Below are 21,643 nucleotides of genomic sequence, written 5' to 3' on the forward strand. Positions count from 1 at the left end.
GCTCCTCAATATCTAAAACCATTTTCGCTTTGCACTTCCAACATATCTCAAGCAAGCAATATGGTGTACATTTATTTTCCCACAAAAACAAAATCTTTTCTGAACATTCTAAATCATCTTAGTTCAATTTATAGCAGCTATTTCATTTGGGGCCTTTAAATTTCACCAAAGGGTTGTTAAAAAGTAAAGGAGATTATGTAAAGTGTTTACCAGAGTGCCTGGCACACAGTACATGCTCAATAAATGTTAGATATCATTATAATTACAATGACTTCATTAAACTACTTACCCACCTTAATACTTCCCTGAATTCTTTTAACTGGTTATCTGGGACTTCTGTTCTGATGGCTTCCAGCCATTCTGGCATAATACACTCCCACACTGACTGGTTGATCACATTGTAGGGGATTAGACAAAGGATTCTGTTGAGACCTTCCTTCAATTGAGTCACTGTGCTACAGGATTTATCCCAGTATCCACCAACCTGGTGAGGTTTTTACAATAACAGGAAAAATAGCAAAACAGGTTTCAATTATATTCGAGGATTTTGAAAAAAAATGTGTACAGAGAAAGAGCACAACCCATTACATCTGAGTTCCAGTCCAAGAACCTAGAGTGAGATTTGTAAGAATCTACAAACCACCATTAGTAACATAAAGGAACACATAATTACAAAGAAATCCAAATACTGATCCAAGATCAAATTTTAACTATTCTACTGTGGACCTTTCAAATCACATATGAATTACAATTCCAAAAATTTTTTTTCTTAACAGGATAAGCATACTTTTGGACCATTATTATTTCTAAAGCCTGATAAACCCATTACAATATGTGCAGTTAAACCTCTGCTTCAGAGGAACACAGTCTTATACCATCATACACTTTATATTGCAGATTTTTCCTTACAAAAAACATAGGCTGAATTCCGTGAATTTCAAAGATGCATTTTTTACTAATTAAGATATTACCTTAATTTCATAAAACAAGAAAAATCATCAACAATGAGTTTACAAATTTAAATTGTTTTAATCCTGATGTTAAAGATCCTATATTCCTCTTCTAAGCATAAAAATAACGAAGGGTTAACTGGTCCTGAGTCTTTACTATGTAACATAAAACTTGTGGAAAACTACCTTATTTTAAATGAATTCTACTTTTCTCCAAGGTACTGGAGGTTGAACCCCCACATATACTAGCACACATACTAAGCACATGCTCTAACACTGAACTACATCCCTAGCCCAATGAATCCAATTTTAGCTGTGTAACTATTATATCTAGAACTCTACATTATTCCCCCAAATAATTCTATTTTAAAGCTCAACTATCTATTTGGTGTCATACTGATCAAAATCCCAGGTGATTGACCACATTCAGCAACTCATTTTATTCTGGGGATTTTTGTTGTTGCATAGACTTCAGAAGAGCCAATACTGATAACACGGAGATACTGGAATGTTTAATTTCTGAAGTGTGTCTGGCTATGTAATTTATAGTTAAGCAATGTAAAGGCTTTGGGTTTTGAGTCATATTTTAGAATAGGCATACCATTGGAGATACTACATTGTAAATAGTCAGATTATGGATCCTTTTATTTGAAAAAAAAAAACAACTTATGTTTAAAAGGATTTTTAGGGACAGGCCCAGGACATGGGAGCACATGGGTGATTACTGCTGGCCAGAAGGCAGACCAGGAATTGAGAACCAGTACAAAATCTAGGGTCCGTAGTGGGAGCGAGCATGGGGTCCACAGCATGGTGGGCATGGATGCTGCTGCTGCTCTTGTAACTTCTGGGTGCTGCATAGGTTTGCCTGTACTATCTCTCAGGCCAGCCCTGATACTGGCCCCTGCAAGGGAACCAGCTATGGGAGTTAAGGCACAGGACATACTCTCAGCTTCATGAATGCCTGTCCCCATTAGATCTGCCCAAGAGCCACACTATCACCATTAGGAACTAGCAACATCCCCAGTACTGCAGCTCTGCTGGGAGCTCCTGCTGGGTCCACACCAGTACTAGCACTATGGCATATCTGATCAATATCAAGAGAAAGGGCAAATGGCCTCCACCCTGCTGCTGGTGTAACAACATAATCTCCTGCAAGGAGGCCACAAATGCTAGTCTGGGAGTATACCATCAGCATAGCATCCCCTAAGAGATCTGTAACAACCAAGCAGGCAAGGACCAGAGTCACGCAAGTTTAATCAGTGTGGGATGTGCACTAAATTCACAGAGTGCCATGGCATCCAGAACTACACCTTTTAGAAAGTGGGCAACCTTTCTGGAAATGAGAAAATGATAATAGAAATCTACACAAATGGTCCCACAAGCTATAGTATAAGGCAAGAGAAAGAACACCTAACAATACCAGAGGCGTCTGTGGTCAATGATGTACTATGACAAGGTGTACATAAACCATGTCATTTCCATGGCTAGGTGGGGTGTCAGCAATGGGGCTGAGTACTGAATAGTCTGGAATTCATGGAGTGAACCATGAGCAAGTGAGGCTGGATAAAGGTAGTAGCAGCACAAGAAAAATGCCAATTACAATTTTGCTACTAAGGAATACTGGATATTTGGGAACTACATTGTTTAAATTAGATGTCTCTACTCAGCCACCTCATCTTTGACAAGGGAGCCAACCACCCTCATTGGAGGAAAGATAGTCTATTTAATAAATGGTGTTGGAAACACTGGATTTCAACCTGCCAAAGATTAAAACTAAACCCATATACATCACCATGCACTAAACTAAGATTGAAGTGGATTAAAGATCTAAATATTAAAACAGAAACACTAAACTTGCTGAAAGATAAGTTAGGTAGAACTCTTGAAGATATTGGCATAGGAAAAGATTTTATGAACAAAACCTCAATAGCACAGAAACTAGCAGAAGGAATCAACAACTGGGATTTTATCTTATTAAAAAGCTTCTACACTGCAAGAGAAGCCACAAACAGAACTAACAGACAACCTACAATGTGCAAAAAAATTTTCAGCAACTGTACCTCAGACAAAGGACTACTATCTAGAATATATAAAGAACTGAAAAAAAATCAGACCCCCCCCAAAATCAAAGACCCTATTCAAAAATGGGCACCTGAAATGAACAGATATTTCTCAAAGAAGTAAAAGCAGTAAATAAACATATGAAAAAATGTTCAACATCACTGATCATTCGAGAGATGCAGATGAAAACAACACTGAGATTCCACCTCACCCCAGAAAGAGTGGCTGCTATCATGAAATCAACCAATAACAAATGCTGGTGGGGCTATGGGGAAAGAGGAACACTGCTCCACTGCTGGTGGGAGTGCAGACTGGTGCAACCACTGTGGAAATCAGTATGGAGATACCTCAAAGAACTAGGGCTGGAGGTCCCATTTGACCCAGCTATTCCCCTGCTGGGTATCTTCCCAAAAGAATTAAAAGAATCATACCACAGTGATATATGTGTACCTATGTTTATAGCAGCACAGTTTGTAATAGCTAAAGCTTGGAAATAGCCCAAGTGCCCATCAACTGGAAACTGGATAAAGAAGATGTGGTTTTTTTTTATAAAATGGAGTACTACTCAGCCATAAAGAATGAAAAATTAGAGACATTTATAGCTAAATGGATGCATATTGAGGCCATACTCTTAAGTGAATTAAATAGGACACGTGTGTAAATACAGAATAGTTTCTCTAGTGTGAGAAAATGAAAGTGTAAATAAGGATTAAAAGGATTAATAACTAATAATTGATACTTTGAAATAGGAAAAGGTCCAAAGGGGTAGGGGTGGTGGGAGGAGATGGGGAAAGGAAAGAATGGAAAGGAAAATTTATGAGAAAAGAAAAAAAAATGGAAACGAAGTATGTAAATAGGGAAGGGTGGAGGGGGTGAAGGGCACACAGGTAATGGGGAAAAAATAAGAACCAAATACATCATGTACAGGTACAAATACCCAATGATAAATGTAAATGTATTGTATACCTAAAATGTACCAATAAAAGAATTTAAGAAAAAAAAAAAGAATCAGATGTCTCTGCAGGAGCAGCTTTTTAAGAAATGATGTCAAGGGTTGGGGATTTAGCTCAGTGGTTTCGCCACCTGCACAAGCGTAAGGACCCGAGTTTGATCCCCAGTATCAAAAAGAAATGATGTCATAAGCTCTAACTTGAGGGGACCTTGTGGTAAAATACATACCAGACTGTAGCAGGACTGGGGTAAGATACTGAATATCAAAGTTGGATGGCTGTTAGTGACACTGAACACCTAGAAGGGGCCCTTGTTAACATGAGAACCTATATGGTACTGGCGGAAAGAGCATTCCCACAAGTTCAAAATGAGATGACTTAAACACCTGCATGGGACCCCTCCCTCTCTACACTGATTATATTCTGTTAGCTACCTGGTGAAACAGTAATCCACTGGACAGGAAATTATGGGTCTCCCACTTTCTTCAATAGAAAGTTGGTATTTTGTATTTGGCAACTTTGTCTATAATATAGCATTTGGAAGGTAAAATAGCTCAGACTTATCACCAAATCTGATGTCCCCTTGGAATCAATGGGAGGAGGAGCTGGCAATTTTGAATTGCCCAAGTGTTAATGAAGTATCCAACTTGAGAGGCCAGGGATGTAGCTCAGCAGCAGAGCACTTGTTTAGTGTGAAAAATCTCCTGGGTTTGATCGGTAGCATGTTCGCACATGCACACACATGCACTCATATACTCCAACTTTAGACAAAGAAAATAAATGAAAGTATTTTCCATTTTAGAGAGCACTCACCCCTAAACAATGTTCTATTATGCACACAAGAGGATCAAATTGAAAGAAAAATACACAAAAAAGTACTACAACTAGTCTAAAAGATTTCCTTAACAAAATTAAAGAACAGAAATCAGATTTAAAACAAAATTTGGTCCATACCACCACAAACGCCCCTCCACTCCCTTCCTACAAATGGGCTAGATGATGGCTGAGCCTCAGGATCTAAAAGAACTTATTCAGAAGTCTAGGGTTAAGTGGGCAAAAGTAAAACCTCATGCTCAGAGAACAGTAGCCACATATCCTGAAGGCTTTGTGGAATCATTTATAAAAACTCCTAGAAGCATGCTTCAGTAATTCAAGAAGCCCTGAACATAGGAATCTTTTGTTTCCCACAGCAGTTGAAAATCTTTTCTCTGATGCAAAGAAGCAAACCATTTAAGTACATGGGCAGGCCAGTCCCTTGATGTTATTATTGAGGCTGTCACTCAGTTCTCTGAAGAATTAAAAATAACTGTCCTCAGCTTACTGTCTTATAAAAATAGAATGTAGCACTAGGAATAACCCTGAGCCCACCCATCTTTCTTATCAATTTCAAAGCTCCCCTGATCATCTCAAAATGCTAGCAGATACACGAGAAGTCAGAACATGGGCCAGGGATGTAGCTGAGCAGCACAGCACTTGCCTGGCAAATGTGAGGTCCTGTGTTAGATCCCTGGAGGAAAGAGAAAGAAAGAAAGAGAGAGAGAGAGAAGGAAGGAAGGAAGGAAGGAAGGAAGGAAAGAAAGAAAGAAAGAAAGAAAGAAGGAAAGAAAGAGAGAGAGAGAAAGAGAGAAAGAGAGAAAGAGAAAAGAAGGAAGGAAGGAAAAGTCAGAACATTGGAAAAGGACTGTCCTGCACTAAAGAAGAAACACTCAATCAGTAACTGCCCTAGCTCTCCGCCTCCTCAGTCAACTCCTCTGAACCCCTGGTCAACTAGTCCTCAACCCTTAAGAATTTACAGTTTGTTCCAGATGAAACCTGGAAATGGACATATATGTCCCTGAAAAGCCTCACAGAGCAGTCACTTTAAAAATCTTCTCAAGAACTGAGAGCCTCACTTTAAAATGCAAACATGTGGAGAAATAACTCTGGTTCTCAACCCCAGAATCAGTGCTCCTTACTTTACTTGTTCTGCTGTTTCTTGATATAAAATATGAGAAATTTTATTTCTCCTTATAAACATCAATCAGCACCCAACACACTTTAAAAACCCAATGCCTTTTCCCTTAGTTCATCCCAGCCTTTGAAAAGCAGCTAAGCAGCTCTGCAGCTGAACCTCCCTAAGATAGATAGAGAGACAGACAGACAGACAGACAATCAGGACAAATAAAAACAGCTTAAGTTTCCCCCCATAAATATTGATAAAAAGCTTTAGCCCTAGTACTGAACAGGTAACAACTTGTTCCATCTGCTAGAAACGCACTTCAAATAAAAGTAGGATAAAGATAAAAACCAAATCTTACCTAAACTACAGTGAGTCTTCATTACTTTGAAAGTTATAAAGGTTCTACATGGGGTAATCAAATTATATGGTGAATGTTTAAATTTTAAAAATGTATTACCATTATTGTCATTAATCCCCCTCAAAATATTCCCTCTTGCTTTGAACACACTCATCCCATCATTCTTGCCACTTTATAAAGCAGTTCTGGAAGTCCTCCTTCATGCGTGTCTTTATGAGATACGTTTTTTAAATAATACTGTACAAAAAGAATACTGTATAGTGAATGCTGCTGCCCAGTGCCATCCAACAAAAAGGCTGGCTTGTAAAAACATTAGTGTGTCTTCATACACTATTCACTGAATCTGGTACTATGTGACTTCTGGCTCTTCCCCAAAGTTAAAATGACCATGAAGGGTAAATGTTCTGAATCAGTTCAGGACATTGAGGCAGCCATGACAGTGCAACTAAAGATATGCATGAAAGAGGACTTCCAGACCTGCTTCAGAAAGTGACAAGAACAAAGGGATAGTATGTTTAAAGTAAGGGGGAGTATTTTTAGGAGGATTAATGACAATGTATCTTTTATTATAATAAATATTTTAAAATTTAAACATTCATCATATTTTTATCATAACTCATATTTTTGTGTCTGTAGGTTGATATATTATGTATACAGGCGGTATCTTCTCTCCTCCAGATAGTATTGTCAAATTATTGTATAAAATTCCTTAAAAGAGCCATATTCTAAATGGGTTTCCAAAAAATAAGCACTTATATAATTTAAATATTCCTAAAACTCCTAAACATTCCCAAAAATATTCCTAAAATATAGGAACTAATCCAAATGCTTTTTAAATTCATGTGATCTGAGTAAATCTTCAGTAAATAAGACTAGCTTCATATTATTTGCTTAATAAAAGACAACCATTTTTCAGGGTTATCAGCATTGAATAAGATAAGAGGATTACATTTTCATTACATCTGAGTTTACTAGACAAATAAACTATGTACCTACATGTTTGACTATACAGATTTGATTCTAATCAAGTTGAGTCATTCTGAAAAATTATTTCAATAGTAATTGTGTTATAACATGTCTCCTTAGCTGTGGCTTCCAAAATCTTTCTGGGACCTCAAAACATTAGGGTACATTAAGTAAAACTAAATGATAGATATTCAAATGAGTATCTAAATCATTTCTAAGTAAGATAAATGATAATCTAAATAAGATAACATCTTTAAAATAAGATGTAAGATAAAATATTAATTACTGAACAAAAGGTTTAATTACTTTTGGCTTCTTTTTACAGAGAAACTAAAGGATATTTAGGTTTATTAACAATTACACTTCTTTTGCCACACTGAGAATTTGTACTTAAAAGAAGCATACACTGTATATCTCTGGAAGTTGTTAGATGGTACATTTACAAAATTTCCTCATATGCTACAAAATACTAGCAAATATATATAATAGCAATTAACAATTGTCTACTTCCCAGTTTTCTCTGGAAAGTAAACAAAGGTTGAAAATTACAATCAGTGTATTTAGAGAGGGGAGGGGAAAGGAAAGAAGGGAAAAGAAAAAATATGAGAAATGGAAACAAAGTCTTTGTAAATAGGAAAGGGTGGAGCGGGTGAAGGACGGGCAAGTGAATGGGAAATAATAAGAACCAAGATACATCATGTAAAGGTACAAGATTCCAATGATGCATGTAACTGTATTGTATACCTAAAATGTACCAATAAACTTAATGGAAAAAAAATCAGTGTATTTAAATCAGACCGTTAGCAATAAGAGTTAAGAAAAAAATCTATGCAACTTATTCAAGAAACCTAAGATGTGCTTTTGCTAAGGACAAAAAGAACAATTAGTCTTAGAATAATTATTCAGTAGTTTACAAGCATAAGAAAAAGGAAAGTGAAGGGAAAAAAATCTGAATTGATATGGAAAGTTACAAAGGGTCTGTATCTGGGGGAAGGGAGAAGAGAGAGAGAGAGAAACAGACAAAAAGAAAATGTGATTTTGTGTAGTCATATTGGCTAAGATTAAATGTATTTATTACAAGGTTTTTAAATGAATTTTACTATTAATAATGTATTGATGAAAATTAGACTTTGGTTTTTTTCTCTCTTAAAAGAACAAAGTTACTTGGATTATTTTACTTCTGTTTAGAGATTGTAAGATTTTTCTTTAGCTTTTGAGTAACTCTAGGAAACTGCTATTGTCTCACTGTTTCTGTCCTCTAAAATACGTATGTTGAAATCTGATCACCAATGTAGTGGCTTTAGGAAGTCCTGAGGGCAGAGCCTCATGAACAGGATTAGTGCCCTTTCGAAAGGGAATCCAGACAACTGCCTTGACTCCTCTACTACATGAGGACAGAAAGCATCAGGTATGATGACAGCTAGAAAGCATCAGATATGAGTCAGAAAACAGGCCCTTGGTAGACATTCAATCTGCTTTGATCTTGGACTTCCCTTATTCCAGAATTGTGAGAAAAATGTTTGTTGTTTATAAGCCACCCAGTATTGTTACAACAGCCTGAGTTAACTAAGATTGAAACAAAGGTTTTGTGTATTATTGAAATAACTTCCTATTTTTTGTGTTGCCTTTATCATGTCCTGGATTATTCAAGATAACATCTTCTCCGATGTTAAAAGAACAAAGTTTTTATTTATTTTTTATTTTTTGCAGCACTGAGGATCCAACCCAGAGTCTCACATATGCTAAACAAGCACTTCCACTGAGCTACATTCTCCAGACCATTTTTATTCTTGAGTCCAACTTGCTGTCCTCGTATTTCAACCTCTCCAGTAGCTGGGATTACAGGCACATGCCACTGCATCCAACTGACAATTTTTGATATTTTGCCTTTCCAAAATCAAATTCTAAATGAAATATTGGTCTTGCTCTGACTTTGAGATTTCCCAGAGGGTTCCTTGAAGATCTCAAATTATTTATTTTTACTTTGGAAAAAAATTTATAACACACAATATATGTTAAACTAGACTTATTTGATATGTTGAATTGTGTGGAACATCTTGTCAAATAAGAAGAGGTGCTTGACTTCTTAGGTTACTTTTGTGTAGGAAAATGATACTAGTATAAGTATTTCAGGAATTATACAAAATTCCCAGGAATTTGTCAGTGTCCTTCCTGTCATGATAAGTCCTTATGCTCCTTTGCCTGACAATAGACAATGGCAAATGTTATCAGTTAATTCCAGTTGTTATTTAAATGGTGTATGCTACTGAAATGACAAAATTTCCTTTTCACCTGTGTCATGATAAACTCTCATCAAACCTTTATGGCTATTTTAACCCTTTTGTCATTCAGAGTATTATTTTACCCTGATGCTTTCCTCCTAGCCAGAATGCTTTCTCTTCAACAAAAAAGCACTGTCTGGAGCCCACGGAAAAAAACTAAGAAAGATACACTGGGGCACAGATTTCTGATAGTATTGCTTCAATAACTTTGAGATCATACCATGGCATAAAGATGACCAGAACTCTAGTGGAGGAGGTAATGGGTTCATAAAACTGCTAACTCAGATCAAGGAGAACAAGAATGAATGGCATGGGACTGAATGAACTGTTGAAGAATGATTTTAATTTTCATGGATTTTTTTGTTTGGAACATTGCTGGTTTTTTAATGTTCTATTTTCTGGCCAAAAGGAATTCTTTTCTCTTTTCTCCTAAGCTATCTAAAACTCACCAAAACTTGGTAGATTATACCTTTGAAAAACAAAAATGAAATATTTATCTTTTTGTCTCTACTAGATTCCTTCAGGATTCAGAAACTTATTGGATATTCTTATTTTCATAGATCATAGTTATTTGCATAAATTCAATAAAAAATGTGTTCTTTGAAACAGGACATAATTGGAAAAATTGGTTAAATTATCAAGGGTTTGTAAAATGTCATATTTGAGAAGGTGCCTAGAATCAGTTAATTCAGCTTTTAGTAATTAAGGTTGATAGAACTAGTACTTTGAAAACCCTGAAAATCCCAGCTCACAGAGTTCTCAGATATATAGATAAGTCAGGAAAGTTATTTCCTGGCAGGCCCGGAAACATCAGAATATTTTGGGGATCTCAAGCTAAAAGCAAATCACCCAAAACTATAGGTACTACAGGTGAAGTCTGATAACAAATTCTTGGCTTGGCTTCTAGCATTGGGACTTCTAAGTGCAATACGAGATTCCTTATAAAAGTTCTGTCAAAGAAAACTTGAAAAAAAAGCCCTGTATTCTTGCTGCACTTACATAAATGATCAGACCAAATTGAATGAGACTAGACATATTTTGTAAAGTAATTTTACTTTGATTTTCCTTAATTAAAACGATGATTGTAAACAGAAAGTTTGTTTCAATGGAAAATTATAACCCAGGTTATCAGATTCTAGTGCTATTCATTATCTTTGAGCTATTTCTTGCCATTTAGTAAACTAGATTCTGCAATTTTGTCAGTAGTTAAGGTTCCCAATTTTTTATCCCTAATGTGGCATCAACTGAAAACTAAACCCTACTGTCCAGATCCTTATTAAGTCTCTAGGTAGTCTCATCCCAAAGCCCTACAAGCTGAAGCTGGATGATTGGTTGTAAACTTCAAAGGTCATACTACAATGGTTTCAGGTGCTCAAGAAGTTCACCAACACACACACAATCTTTCATTCTTTGTTCTAGGAAATAACTGTAACTGTAACACTAATGATCTCATTTCATCTAAAGATGCTTCTAGCCCAAAATCTAGGAATCTTCTCAACTGGCTGACCTCTGGACTAAAAAACTAGGTTCATAGGGCCCGGGGATTTAGCTGTGGTTCTACCACCTGCCTCGCAAGCACAAGGTCCCGAATTTGATCCCCGATACCAAAAAAAACCCCAAAACAAACTAGGTTCATAATCTACCCTAGCCATTAATCCTTGGGTTTCTCTTTTGTTTCCTTGCGTTAATCCATGCATTTTCCCCCCTTCGCAGATCTCTTACCTCAGAATCTCTAACCTGATGCTTCTCTCCACAGCAATCTACCTAGCTTCTTATTTCTGTATGAAATTTTAAGAGAAGTTCTAGAAAAAGAAATGTGGGGATTTACTGAAACCCCACAGAGCTGGTTTAATGATTATTTTAAAGTGAAAACATTTGAGCTAAAGAAGCACCAGAAGGAACTCTTATATTCCAAAATCTGACTAGAGCATCTAGAAAATACTTCTCTATTAACATTCCTCCAAAGGGAGCTTCATGTGAATTCAGCTGCCAGGCAGACGAGCCAGTTCCTACTGATTCCATTAGCATCAAAAAGCCCAAAGAACCTTCTATAAGTTCTTGGTGGCTCTTAGAGGGGAAGAAAAAACACTTTGTTCCATTTAACATATAAATCTTTTACCTCTCGCTTTTCAGGGATTCATTTATCATGAACTACTCTCACATGAACTCATAAATAAACCTTCTCTCCTATATTAATCTATTATCAGTTAACTTACTCAAATACTGGACACAATTTGGAAGAGGAAAACTTTTCCTACCAACATAATAATTTTTTTCTCATTTTCCAGAATTAGATCACATCAATCCTTCATTACTTTAGGAGAAATAATAATAGGAAACATATCAACACAAAGTTTTCAAGGAAATGGGAAATTTCCATTATGTAAAAATTCAATTTTCTAAATGAGTCAGTAGGTGGCACCAAAGAAAAAAGAAGTATATCTTGATAAATGCACTGATCTTGAGTCCTGGAAATCAAGTAAAAGCTATTCTTTCAGATGGTCTGTGTTCTGTTTTATCCTTAAATGTCCTATTTTAGCACTGTTTTAAACTGAAAATTGCCTCAAGGTCTTTTTGAAAGAAAGCAAAGCATCACAAATAAAAATAAATCTTAGAAAACACTTTGAAAAAAAGTTCATGTATTGCTGCCAAAAACTAACTCTGGGCATCCACCTTTTGTAGTTAGACACAAATTATATTGTAGGGAAGAAATATGAAGTCTTCCAGTTGTATATCTGCAGACTAGGATCCACTGAGCAGAAGCAAGAGGATAAAGGAATGGGAGCATTTGGCAGTTTCTGAACCTTTTTTGTCATTTCAGGTGGCAAGACAGGGACTTCTACCATCACTTCTAAAAATATATGTAAAACCTCGAAAGGTTTCCCTTGTTGAGTGGTAGCCTTTCCACAGGCTATAAACCAAGAAAGGACTGATCCCTAGCAACCCCATAGAAAAGTTTGTTGTTGTTTCTCTACTAATAAAAGACATTCACAATGTCAAGAAAGATATTCCCTTAATTTTTTAAAAGATATTTCACAAGTCCATCTGACCATTCTTCTTTACACCAAACCAATATCAAAGGTGCACATCATTGAAAATGTGGTTATAAAACTTAACTCCTTTGGCTATTGACCAAAACAAGGAAGAAGGGAGGGGCTGAGGGAGAAGTAGAGGGAGGGAGAGAAGGAGGGAGGGAGGGAGGGAGAACTCTCTTACACACACACACACACACACACACACACACAGACAATACTGTTATGGTCAAGTAGTGCTTCTCCCTGAGTCCTCCTCCCTAACAAGGTCCAGGTTGTTGGTCACCACTTACCCTGGCAAATTCCATGGGTTTAGGAAGAAGGCACATGACCATAACATCAAAGCGAACATCGCATACTGTCTTTAACCACTTGGTGACAAACTGAGGCTTCAGTTTTTCCACCAAGCTTCCAACTTCATCATCCATCATATATGCTGTGGAGTGAAACCACTGGAACACCATAGCCACCAGCCTGGCCAAGCTTTCTGTAGGAGTGTTCTCACTGGGTGTGCAGAGGCTCACCTGGAATGGGCAGAGCAGAGCCTGTTCAACTTCCATCCATCTTTACAAATCTATTACATGTTCATTTAAAGACCACAAAAAGAGACTGTTCCAGATAATCCATTTGAAATAGGGAGTTTAATAAGTGACAATCACTTATCCAGACCTGAGTTCCTCTGTACTGGGCTAGGTGGGTTGCAATAGTAATATCCCCTCAAGAGTTTACCTTCCAATAAGCATTTTCTCCTACAAGCAATCTATTATATAACCTTCACTATAAAAATGCTCACAAAAAGTTAAGTCAATGAAGTGATATCTTCATCAATACCTTTAACACAAAATAACCTATTTACATTTCAGCTCTAAAATGATCAGATTTAGATAAGAATTTTGTAGCAGTAATAATTCTGCTACCTTGGAGCTCCCAATCAACTACATTAGAAATGGATTTTTAAAAATAACACCATTCACTTATTCATTCTGAAATATCTTTTCTTGAGCACTGTGGCAGGGTACAAGAATAAAACAAATAATAAAGCACTATCCCTGCCCTCAAAGAGTTCCCAACAGTAGTAGCTACAATGTCACTAGAAAATTAGTTTCTGGAAACAAGATGTGAGATTAACAGCTAAATCCCAATTTGGTAGACTTTTTCAGGAAACTATGCACAAGCATAAAAAAGATATATCGGGCCAGAGATTTAGCTCAGTGGTTCCACGGCATGTCTCGAAAGTACAAGGTTCCAAGTTTGATTCCCAATACCAAAAAAAAAAGATGTATCACTATGGAGACACAATCAATGTCTCCAACAGGGAATGTTGGGGGCTGCTTCTCTGTAGAACTGATGCATTCAGCTGGCTTGAGTCTTTGTATCTCTATAGTTCATCTCCACTGAATGAGCACTGCAGTTGAATTAGTCAATGGCAACCACATTTCTTGTGTTAGTCTGGCTATAATTTCTCTGGTCACATAAACCAGACATAAATACATAAAAAGCTTTGCAAAGACTGAACTTTAGGAAAATTTTCATGGCCCAGCGTGGTGGCACATGCCTGTAATACCAGCACTCAGGAGGCTGAGGCAGGAGGATGGCTGCAAGTTCAAGGCCAGCCTGGGCCACATAGTGAGCTCAGGTACAGCCTGAACTACAAAGGGAGACCTTGCCTCAAAAAATCAAAAAACAAAACATTTTTTCATGTACATAAATGATGGCACGTAAATTATCTGTAAATCATATTAAGTCTAGTCCTTGCCGATCTACACTAGCAACCTTCCCATTTGTTTCTTGTCCAGAAGGTACATTTCAATGCCTATAGATTTCAATGTCTGGTTGTTTACTAAAGCCAAATGAGGAGCTTGTTTAAAAAATTCCTAAGCCAGGTGTGGTGGTGCATGCCTGTAATCCCAGTACTTGGGAGGATGAAGTAAGAGGATCACTGCAAGTTCAAGGCCAGCCTGGGCTATATACTGAGTCCATAGCCAGTGTGAACTACATAGCAAGACCCTGCCTCAAAAAAACAAAACAAACAAACAAACAAAATATCCTAGGTTTCTGAGGTGGGATCAGAACATTGTTACTTTTTAAAAGCTTCCTTAGGTAAATCTAATGTGTAGCCAGAATTGAGAACTACCACCCTAGATTATACACAAGCATTGCTAAAGTTAATTTTTCACTGTGCCTCTCAAAAGAACAACAGAAAGTCTTCATTGGGGCAAAGTTGAAATGAGAAATAAGAAAGCAGAGAATAGTTAACTTCTTATTCTTACTAAAAACCATATTCCAAATTGACTGAGCAGCCGCTGGTCATGTTTATCATCATCTTTGTTATCAAAATCAGTGTTGTCCAGGGAATGGTGGGAAGAGGAGAGACCCAGCTGTCGCCGGCGATTAAGCTCATGTTCCCGTTGCTCAGCGTGGAACTCAGCTTCTTTCAACAAGCTGCCAAAGAGGGGTGATTTTAAGTTAGACTATGGGAAGACACATTCTAGATAATAACATAGTCAGAGCAATTACTTTATGAGTATTCACCCATCACTGATTGTTCTCCTTTAAAGTAGTATGAACTACTCCTGGAAGTATAATTCCATTTTCTTAACTATTTTATATTCCTTTCCATTTCAAAGATGAACAAACTGAGGCACAAAGAGCTACCTCCTTCAGTTATAAACAAGCAGAACTGATGTCTCTGATTCTAGTTCACCAGTCATCCTATTATAAGTCAATGCTTCCTCTATGTACCATGAAGCTATCTGGACGCAAATGCATGAGACAAGGAGAGAGTGAGCATTTGCATCCTAATGGAAAAATATTCAATATCTGGCATTCAAAGACCTGAAAGTGAAATAATGTTAAACAAGTAATTTTTAAAAATCTTGGCAAGCATTCAGCAAAAACTAATTTCATGGGCACTAGTGGCATTATAAATTTGTGCACATGCTTTGGAAAGCAATTTGGTAACATACCAAGAACCACTAAAATACTCAGATCTTTTGACCAGTCAATTCACACCTGGTAACCTACCATCACAAATTTTTTTAAAAGGAAGAGCAGTATGCACCAAAAATACCAGAGTTATTTATAAAAGTTAAAAATGGAAGAAATCTGGGCCAGGGATTTAGCTCAGTGGTTCCACTGCCTGCCTCACAAGTGCAAGGTCCCAAGTTTGATCCCTTGTACAAAAAAAAGGAAGAAATCTAAATATCTAATGTTGGCAGAAAATAAGTTATATCTAGATGAATATCTATTATATCCATTAAAAAGTGATAAATACGGAACTTCACAATGACATGAAAAAGAGCTACTTGTATAACATTATATCAAAAAGAATCATAGATTCACTATGATTGCACATATATAAATAAAACACCCATTTGAATAAAACCAGAGAATGTACAAAACATCATGATGATGGTAGCGATGAGGAGGAGGATAGTTGTGGCTGGTTTTGCCTTCCTTTATCCTGACATTTTTGGGCTTTCTACTATGTTTCAGCTACTAGGACAAAAGAAATAGAAAAGACTCAATTCCATTCCTTTAAAACTTATGTTCTAATACTAATTTTTAAAAATCTGGCCTCCTTAAATATTACACAAAAAGAGAACAAGTCTAGAGGTTATCGTTTCAAATCCTACTTTCTCTGTCATGTAGTAAGAGGAGAAAAATCCAGCAGGCTGCAGGATTGGTCCTGTCTTCCTCAAGACTTACCTGAGCACTGCACCACTCAGAGTTCTCCAGCACCTCGCTGCTCACTGCCAGGTAATCTGCTCCACAGTCTTTCTCACCCTCCCGACTGGCTAACACTGCTGTCACTCAAGCCAAGCATCCCTATCTTCATCCCTCTGACTAGAGCTTCAGTACTTGGGTCCCCCAAGACGCCCTGCTCAGCTTAACACTTCACTCAATGACATGTTTATGCTACTAGAACTGAAGGTTCTATTTCTCTTTCTCAAGCGCTTAGCACAGTGCCCGGCACATAACTGGCACTGGATAAAAATATTTACTGAATTCATGAATTCATCGTCATGGCAACAGTAAGGGAACGTGAGCTCCTAGGCTTACTTCAGAAGCCAGACTGAATCTACACATGCCAGTATGCAAAGTTAGCTCAAAGTAAAGGCAGGGTCTTCAGGGACATCAGGGACAAGCGCCTGACAATGTGCGCGGTACCTAATCACGGCCTCCACGGCGCAAACCAGCTCCTCTGCGCCGCACTCCCGAGTGTTGATGGGGGGCGGGGAGGTCTGGTAGAGGTGGGTCTCCGCCGCAGCCCCCACTTCGCTACTGTGATGATTCGAGTGGCATCTTTTGCAATACCGAACTGGCCTGTTTCCATGACGACCACAGCACCCTGCGGAAAAGCAGGTGACGACTGCTCTTCTGACATGGGAACTGCAGTTCTAGAAGCAGAGAAAGTAATAGCAATTAAAATTGACCGCTGACGGAAACGTGGCTAAAAACTGGACCAAACAGAAACTTAAGAGGCCACCAGAAGTGACAGCGTATTTCAAAAGGGCCACGTGTTTCCAAAGCACATGCTATTGTCTACCCGGATAAATTCCAGTAGTAAAGATGAGTGAGGAATGTCTTTTAGAGAAACAGAAATGTTCTAGTAGAGCAGTAGGACTGTGTTGGAAAACCAGGGGTGAGGGGGACACTTTCTGAATGTTTTGAATTTAATGTTTCAAGCGTTTTCATCAGAAATATATATATATTTTTTAAATTATAATCATTTTTAAAAATTAGAATCATTGTCCAGAGAGAGCAGATGAGACAGCACAGAAGAGTAGAAAAGGAAAAATTGTAACTCCTAGGATAAACTCTTTCAAAATTATTTTAACCACCACTCAAACAGCAGACTTCTGCTGCGCTCCTCTGTCTTTATGCTGTGCTAAATTCATGGCCTCCGTGCAGGTCTCTCCCCTCCCATCAACACACTCTATTTAAACCTATAGACGCTGTCACTGGACACTACAAGGTCACAGCAAAACACAGCCAGAACCGCTGGGAACATCAGCCATTGACATCAACCACAGGAAAGGGGCAAAGTAGTGTAGCAGAAATTCCTAGGTTGGGGACTGTTGTCAGAGCTGCCTGACAAGAGGGGAAGGAGGGAGGTTGCGTGAAGCAATCTGGGGAGCTGTCAGGAACACCCTGACATCAAATCAAAACCACGTTCCCAAGCCTGGCAGGCACACTGCCACCACAGATTCAGTGTTCTTCTGTCCAGAGAGCTTTTCATCCTTTCAATAGTGCCTATGAAGATGTGAACCCTTCAGAGGCCCAGAATACCCCAGTCTTTAAGAACTCAGAGTTTGGTGAAGTTTTGAGAATGTTCTGTGACAGAAGCTCCCAGGGGAGACAGAAGGGAATATGAAAGCACAAAACCTTCATCAAATGTCAATGATGTATTGAATTGCCTATGGGGGCCACCATTTAAAAGCAAAGGTTGTTATACTCTGATTTTAACACAAGGCTTTTGACTTTGGACACTAGTGCTATAAAACTTCACTTTCTAAACAGGACTCAGGCCAACAAATCAGAAAAGATACATGGGCCATTTTATTTTCCAAAATCACAATATCTTCATTAGAGAGCTATGTATTTATTGTCTTGAGTTTGAGATATAAATAATCTGGGTTTTTTTTCTTTTTGCTAATAATTTTGGGGGAAATTGTTTGTTAAAATACATTTTGATTCTTCCACATCTAAAGCCCTCATCTTTGGCATACAAGTTAGCCCTGAGTTAATGTTCCTGTTTTGTGACCTTTCTTTCTCTTTTATATACTAAGTTTCATTCTGGAAGCACATGAATCCTTATTTGCATGGGGCTTTTTCTGCTCACACACCAAACCAATACCATTCTACCAGCAAGGCAGTATGTATCAGGATATACTCCTAGTGTTATTTTTTTCCTCTGTCTTCATGAATGGGATTGGTGATCTTATAAAAGGGAACTCAGAGAGCTAACTAGTACCTTTCACCATGAAAGGATGCAGCAAAAAGACATCATGTATGAAGACCAGGTTCCCATCAGGCATCAAATCTGCTAGTGCCTTTATCTTGAACATCCCAGACTCCAGAAGTGCAAGAAGTAAATACTCATTGTTTCTAGGCACCCAGTTTATGGTGTTTTGCTAAAGCACCCCAAACAGACTATGTCAGTTTTAATTAGTCTTTGCTTCTTAGGAATTCTCACTGTTACCCAAAAATATGATATGGCTATGGCTTGGTTGGCAGATATTAGCAATAACATAGTCCTGAAATTTAGGTCTACTATCTCCCACCCTATCTTCTACTACTCGAACCCTAAATCATTTTCAAATTTTCTGACCCTTTGCTATAGATTTCTTGGTCCACAATGTATAAGAAAAGGAACTTATTTTACCATAATTACCTATGATCAGTGTGATCATTTCCCATGTTTTATGTAGAAGGTAACAAATAAATTTAGATATACAGAGAAAGCAAAAAAAAACTGAATCCTTTTTAAAGATTCAGTTGAATAAACAATGTAGATACAGATTACATCACAAAGAAATCAAGTGAGTACAATGAGTGAAATTGAAAACATAATTAAAAATTTACCAACAAAGAAAAGCCCAGGTCCTAACGGCTTCACTGCTGAATTCTACAAGACATTTAGAGAAGAACTATCACCATTACTCTTTAAACTCATCAAGGAAATTGAAAGGGAAACAATACTTCCAAATTCATTCCTGGAAGCAAATGCTACTTTGATTCCAAAACCAGGAAAGACCAGACGGAAAAAGAGAACTACAGGCCAATTTCCCTAATGAACATAGATGCAAAAATCCTCAACAAGATACTGGCAAACAGAATACAGAGGGTCACCAAGATCATACACTTTGACCAAGTCCAATTTAGCCCAGGGATGCAAGGATGGTTCAACATACGTAAATCAATAAATATAATACACTATATTAACAGAGCCAAGAACCATATGATCATCTCAATAGATGCAGAAAAAGCATTCAACAAAATCCAATACCCATTCATGACAAAATCCCTACAGAAAATTGGAACAGAAGGTCTCTAGCTCAACCTGATTAAGGCTATCTATGAAAAACCAACAGCCAACATCATACTAAATGGTCAAAAACTGAAAACTTTCATGCTAAAATCAGGAACAAGACAAGGATGTCCACTATCACCACTCCTGTTCAATATAGTTTTGGAAACATTAGCCACAGCAATTAAACAAGAGAAAGAAATAAAAGGAATAAAGATAGGAAAGGAAGAAATTAAACTGTCATTATTTGCTGATGATATGATACTTTACATAGAACACCCAAAAAACGGCCAAAAGACTCCTAGACCTAATTGACAGATTCAGTAGAGTAGCTGGATACAAGGTCAACACTCAAAAAACAATAGCCTTCTTGTACACAGATAACAGACTCACCGAGAGAGAAATTAGGGAAAAAATTCCTTTTACAATAACATCCAAAAAAATGAAATATCTAGGAATCAATCTAACAAAGGAAGCAAACTACAGCACTCTGAAAAAAGAGATTGAAAAGGATATAAGAAAATGGAAAGACATTCCTTGTTCCTGGGTAGGAAGACCCAATATAGTGAAAATAGCCATATTTCCAAAACTGCTATATAGATTTAATGAAATGCTGATTGAAATTCCAACAATATACTTCACAGAACTAGAGAAAACAATCCAAAAATTCATTTGGAACAAGAAGAGACCTAGAATAGCAAAAGCAATTCTAGGTAACAGAGACATGTCAGGGGGTATCACAATCCCCAACTTGAAACTATACTACAAAGCTACTGTGATTAAAAACAGCATGGTACTGGCAAAGAAACAGACCTGAGGATCAATGGAATAGATCAGAAGATGCAGAAACAACTCCAGACATACTCAGCCATCTCATCTTCGACAGAAGAGCCAACCACCCTCACTGAAGGAAACATAGCCTCTTTAATAAATGGTGTTGGAAAAACTGGATTTCAACCTGCCAAAGATTAAAACTAGACCCATATATATCACCATGCACTAAACTAAGATCGAAGTGGATTAAAGATCTAAATATTAAAACAGAAACACTAAACTTGCTGGAAGATAAATTAGGTAAAACTCTTGAAGACATTGGCATAGGAAAAGACTTTATGAACAAAACCTCAGTAGCAAGAGAACTAGCAGAAAGAATCAACAACTGGGATCTCATCTTATTGAAAAGCTCTGCACTGCAAGAGAAGCCACCAACAGAGCTAAGAGACAACCTACAATGTGGGAAAAAATTTTTAGCACCTGTATCTCAGACAAAGGACTAGTATCTAGAATATATAAAGAATTGAAAAAAATCATACCCCCCAAATTCAAAGACCCAATTCAAAAATGGGCACCTGAAATGAACACACATTTCTCAGACAAAGAAGTAAAAGCAGCAAATAAACATATGAAAAAATGTTCAACATCACTGATCATTCGAGAGATGCAGATGAAAACAACACTGAAATTCCACCTCACACCAGAAAAAATGGCTGCTATCAAGAAATCAACCAATAACAAATGTTGGCAGGTTGTGGGGAGAAAGGAACCCTTCTTCATTGTTGGTGGGAGTGCAGACTGGTGCAACCACTGTGGAAGTCAATATGCAGATACCTCACAGAACTAGGACTGGAAGTCCCATTTGACCCAGGTATTCCCCTGCTGAGTATCTTCCCAAAAGAATTAAAAGAATCATATCACAGCAATGTATGTGCACCCATGTTTATAGTGGCACAGTTTATAATAGCTAAAGCTTGGAAACAGCCCAAGTGCCCATCAACTGGAAACTGGATAAAGAAGATGTGGTCTTTTTATAAAACAGAGTACTATTCAGCCATTAAGAATGAGAAACTAGAGACATTTATAGCTAAATGGATGCATATTGAGGGCATACTCTTAAGTGAAATAAACAGGACACACATGTGTAAATACCAAATAGCTGCTCTGGTGTGAGAAACTAAAAGTGTAAATAAGAATTAAAATGATTAAAACAAATAATTGATAATGTGAAATAGGAATAAAAGGTCTAAAGGGGTAGGAGAAGTGGGAGGGGAAGGAAAGGAAAGAAAGGAAAGGAA

The 21,643-nt window shown here is 37.4% G+C and overlaps 1 protein-coding gene across 1 annotated transcript in view; it reads right to left on the reverse strand.

Moving 5' to 3' along the window:
- Positions 1–21,643, reverse strand: part of Unc79 (unc-79 subunit of NALCN channel complex) — a 231,959-nt gene that overhangs the window by 125,373 nt on the left and 84,943 nt on the right. The window contains 4 exon segments of the mRNA XM_087195499.1: positions 294–484; positions 12,832–13,062; positions 14,809–14,980; positions 16,709–16,938. Coding sequence (XP_087051625.1) covers positions 294–484; positions 12,832–13,062; positions 14,809–14,980; positions 16,709–16,938 — 824 coding nt within the window.

The sequence above is a fragment of the Heterocephalus glaber genome, unplaced genomic scaffold, assembly GCF_053883595.1.
Source record: "Heterocephalus glaber isolate CG9 unplaced genomic scaffold, H.glaber_assembly_v1.0 deba00001608, whole genome shotgun sequence".
Classification (NCBI taxonomy): Eukaryota; Metazoa; Chordata; class Mammalia; order Rodentia; family Bathyergidae; genus Heterocephalus; species Heterocephalus glaber.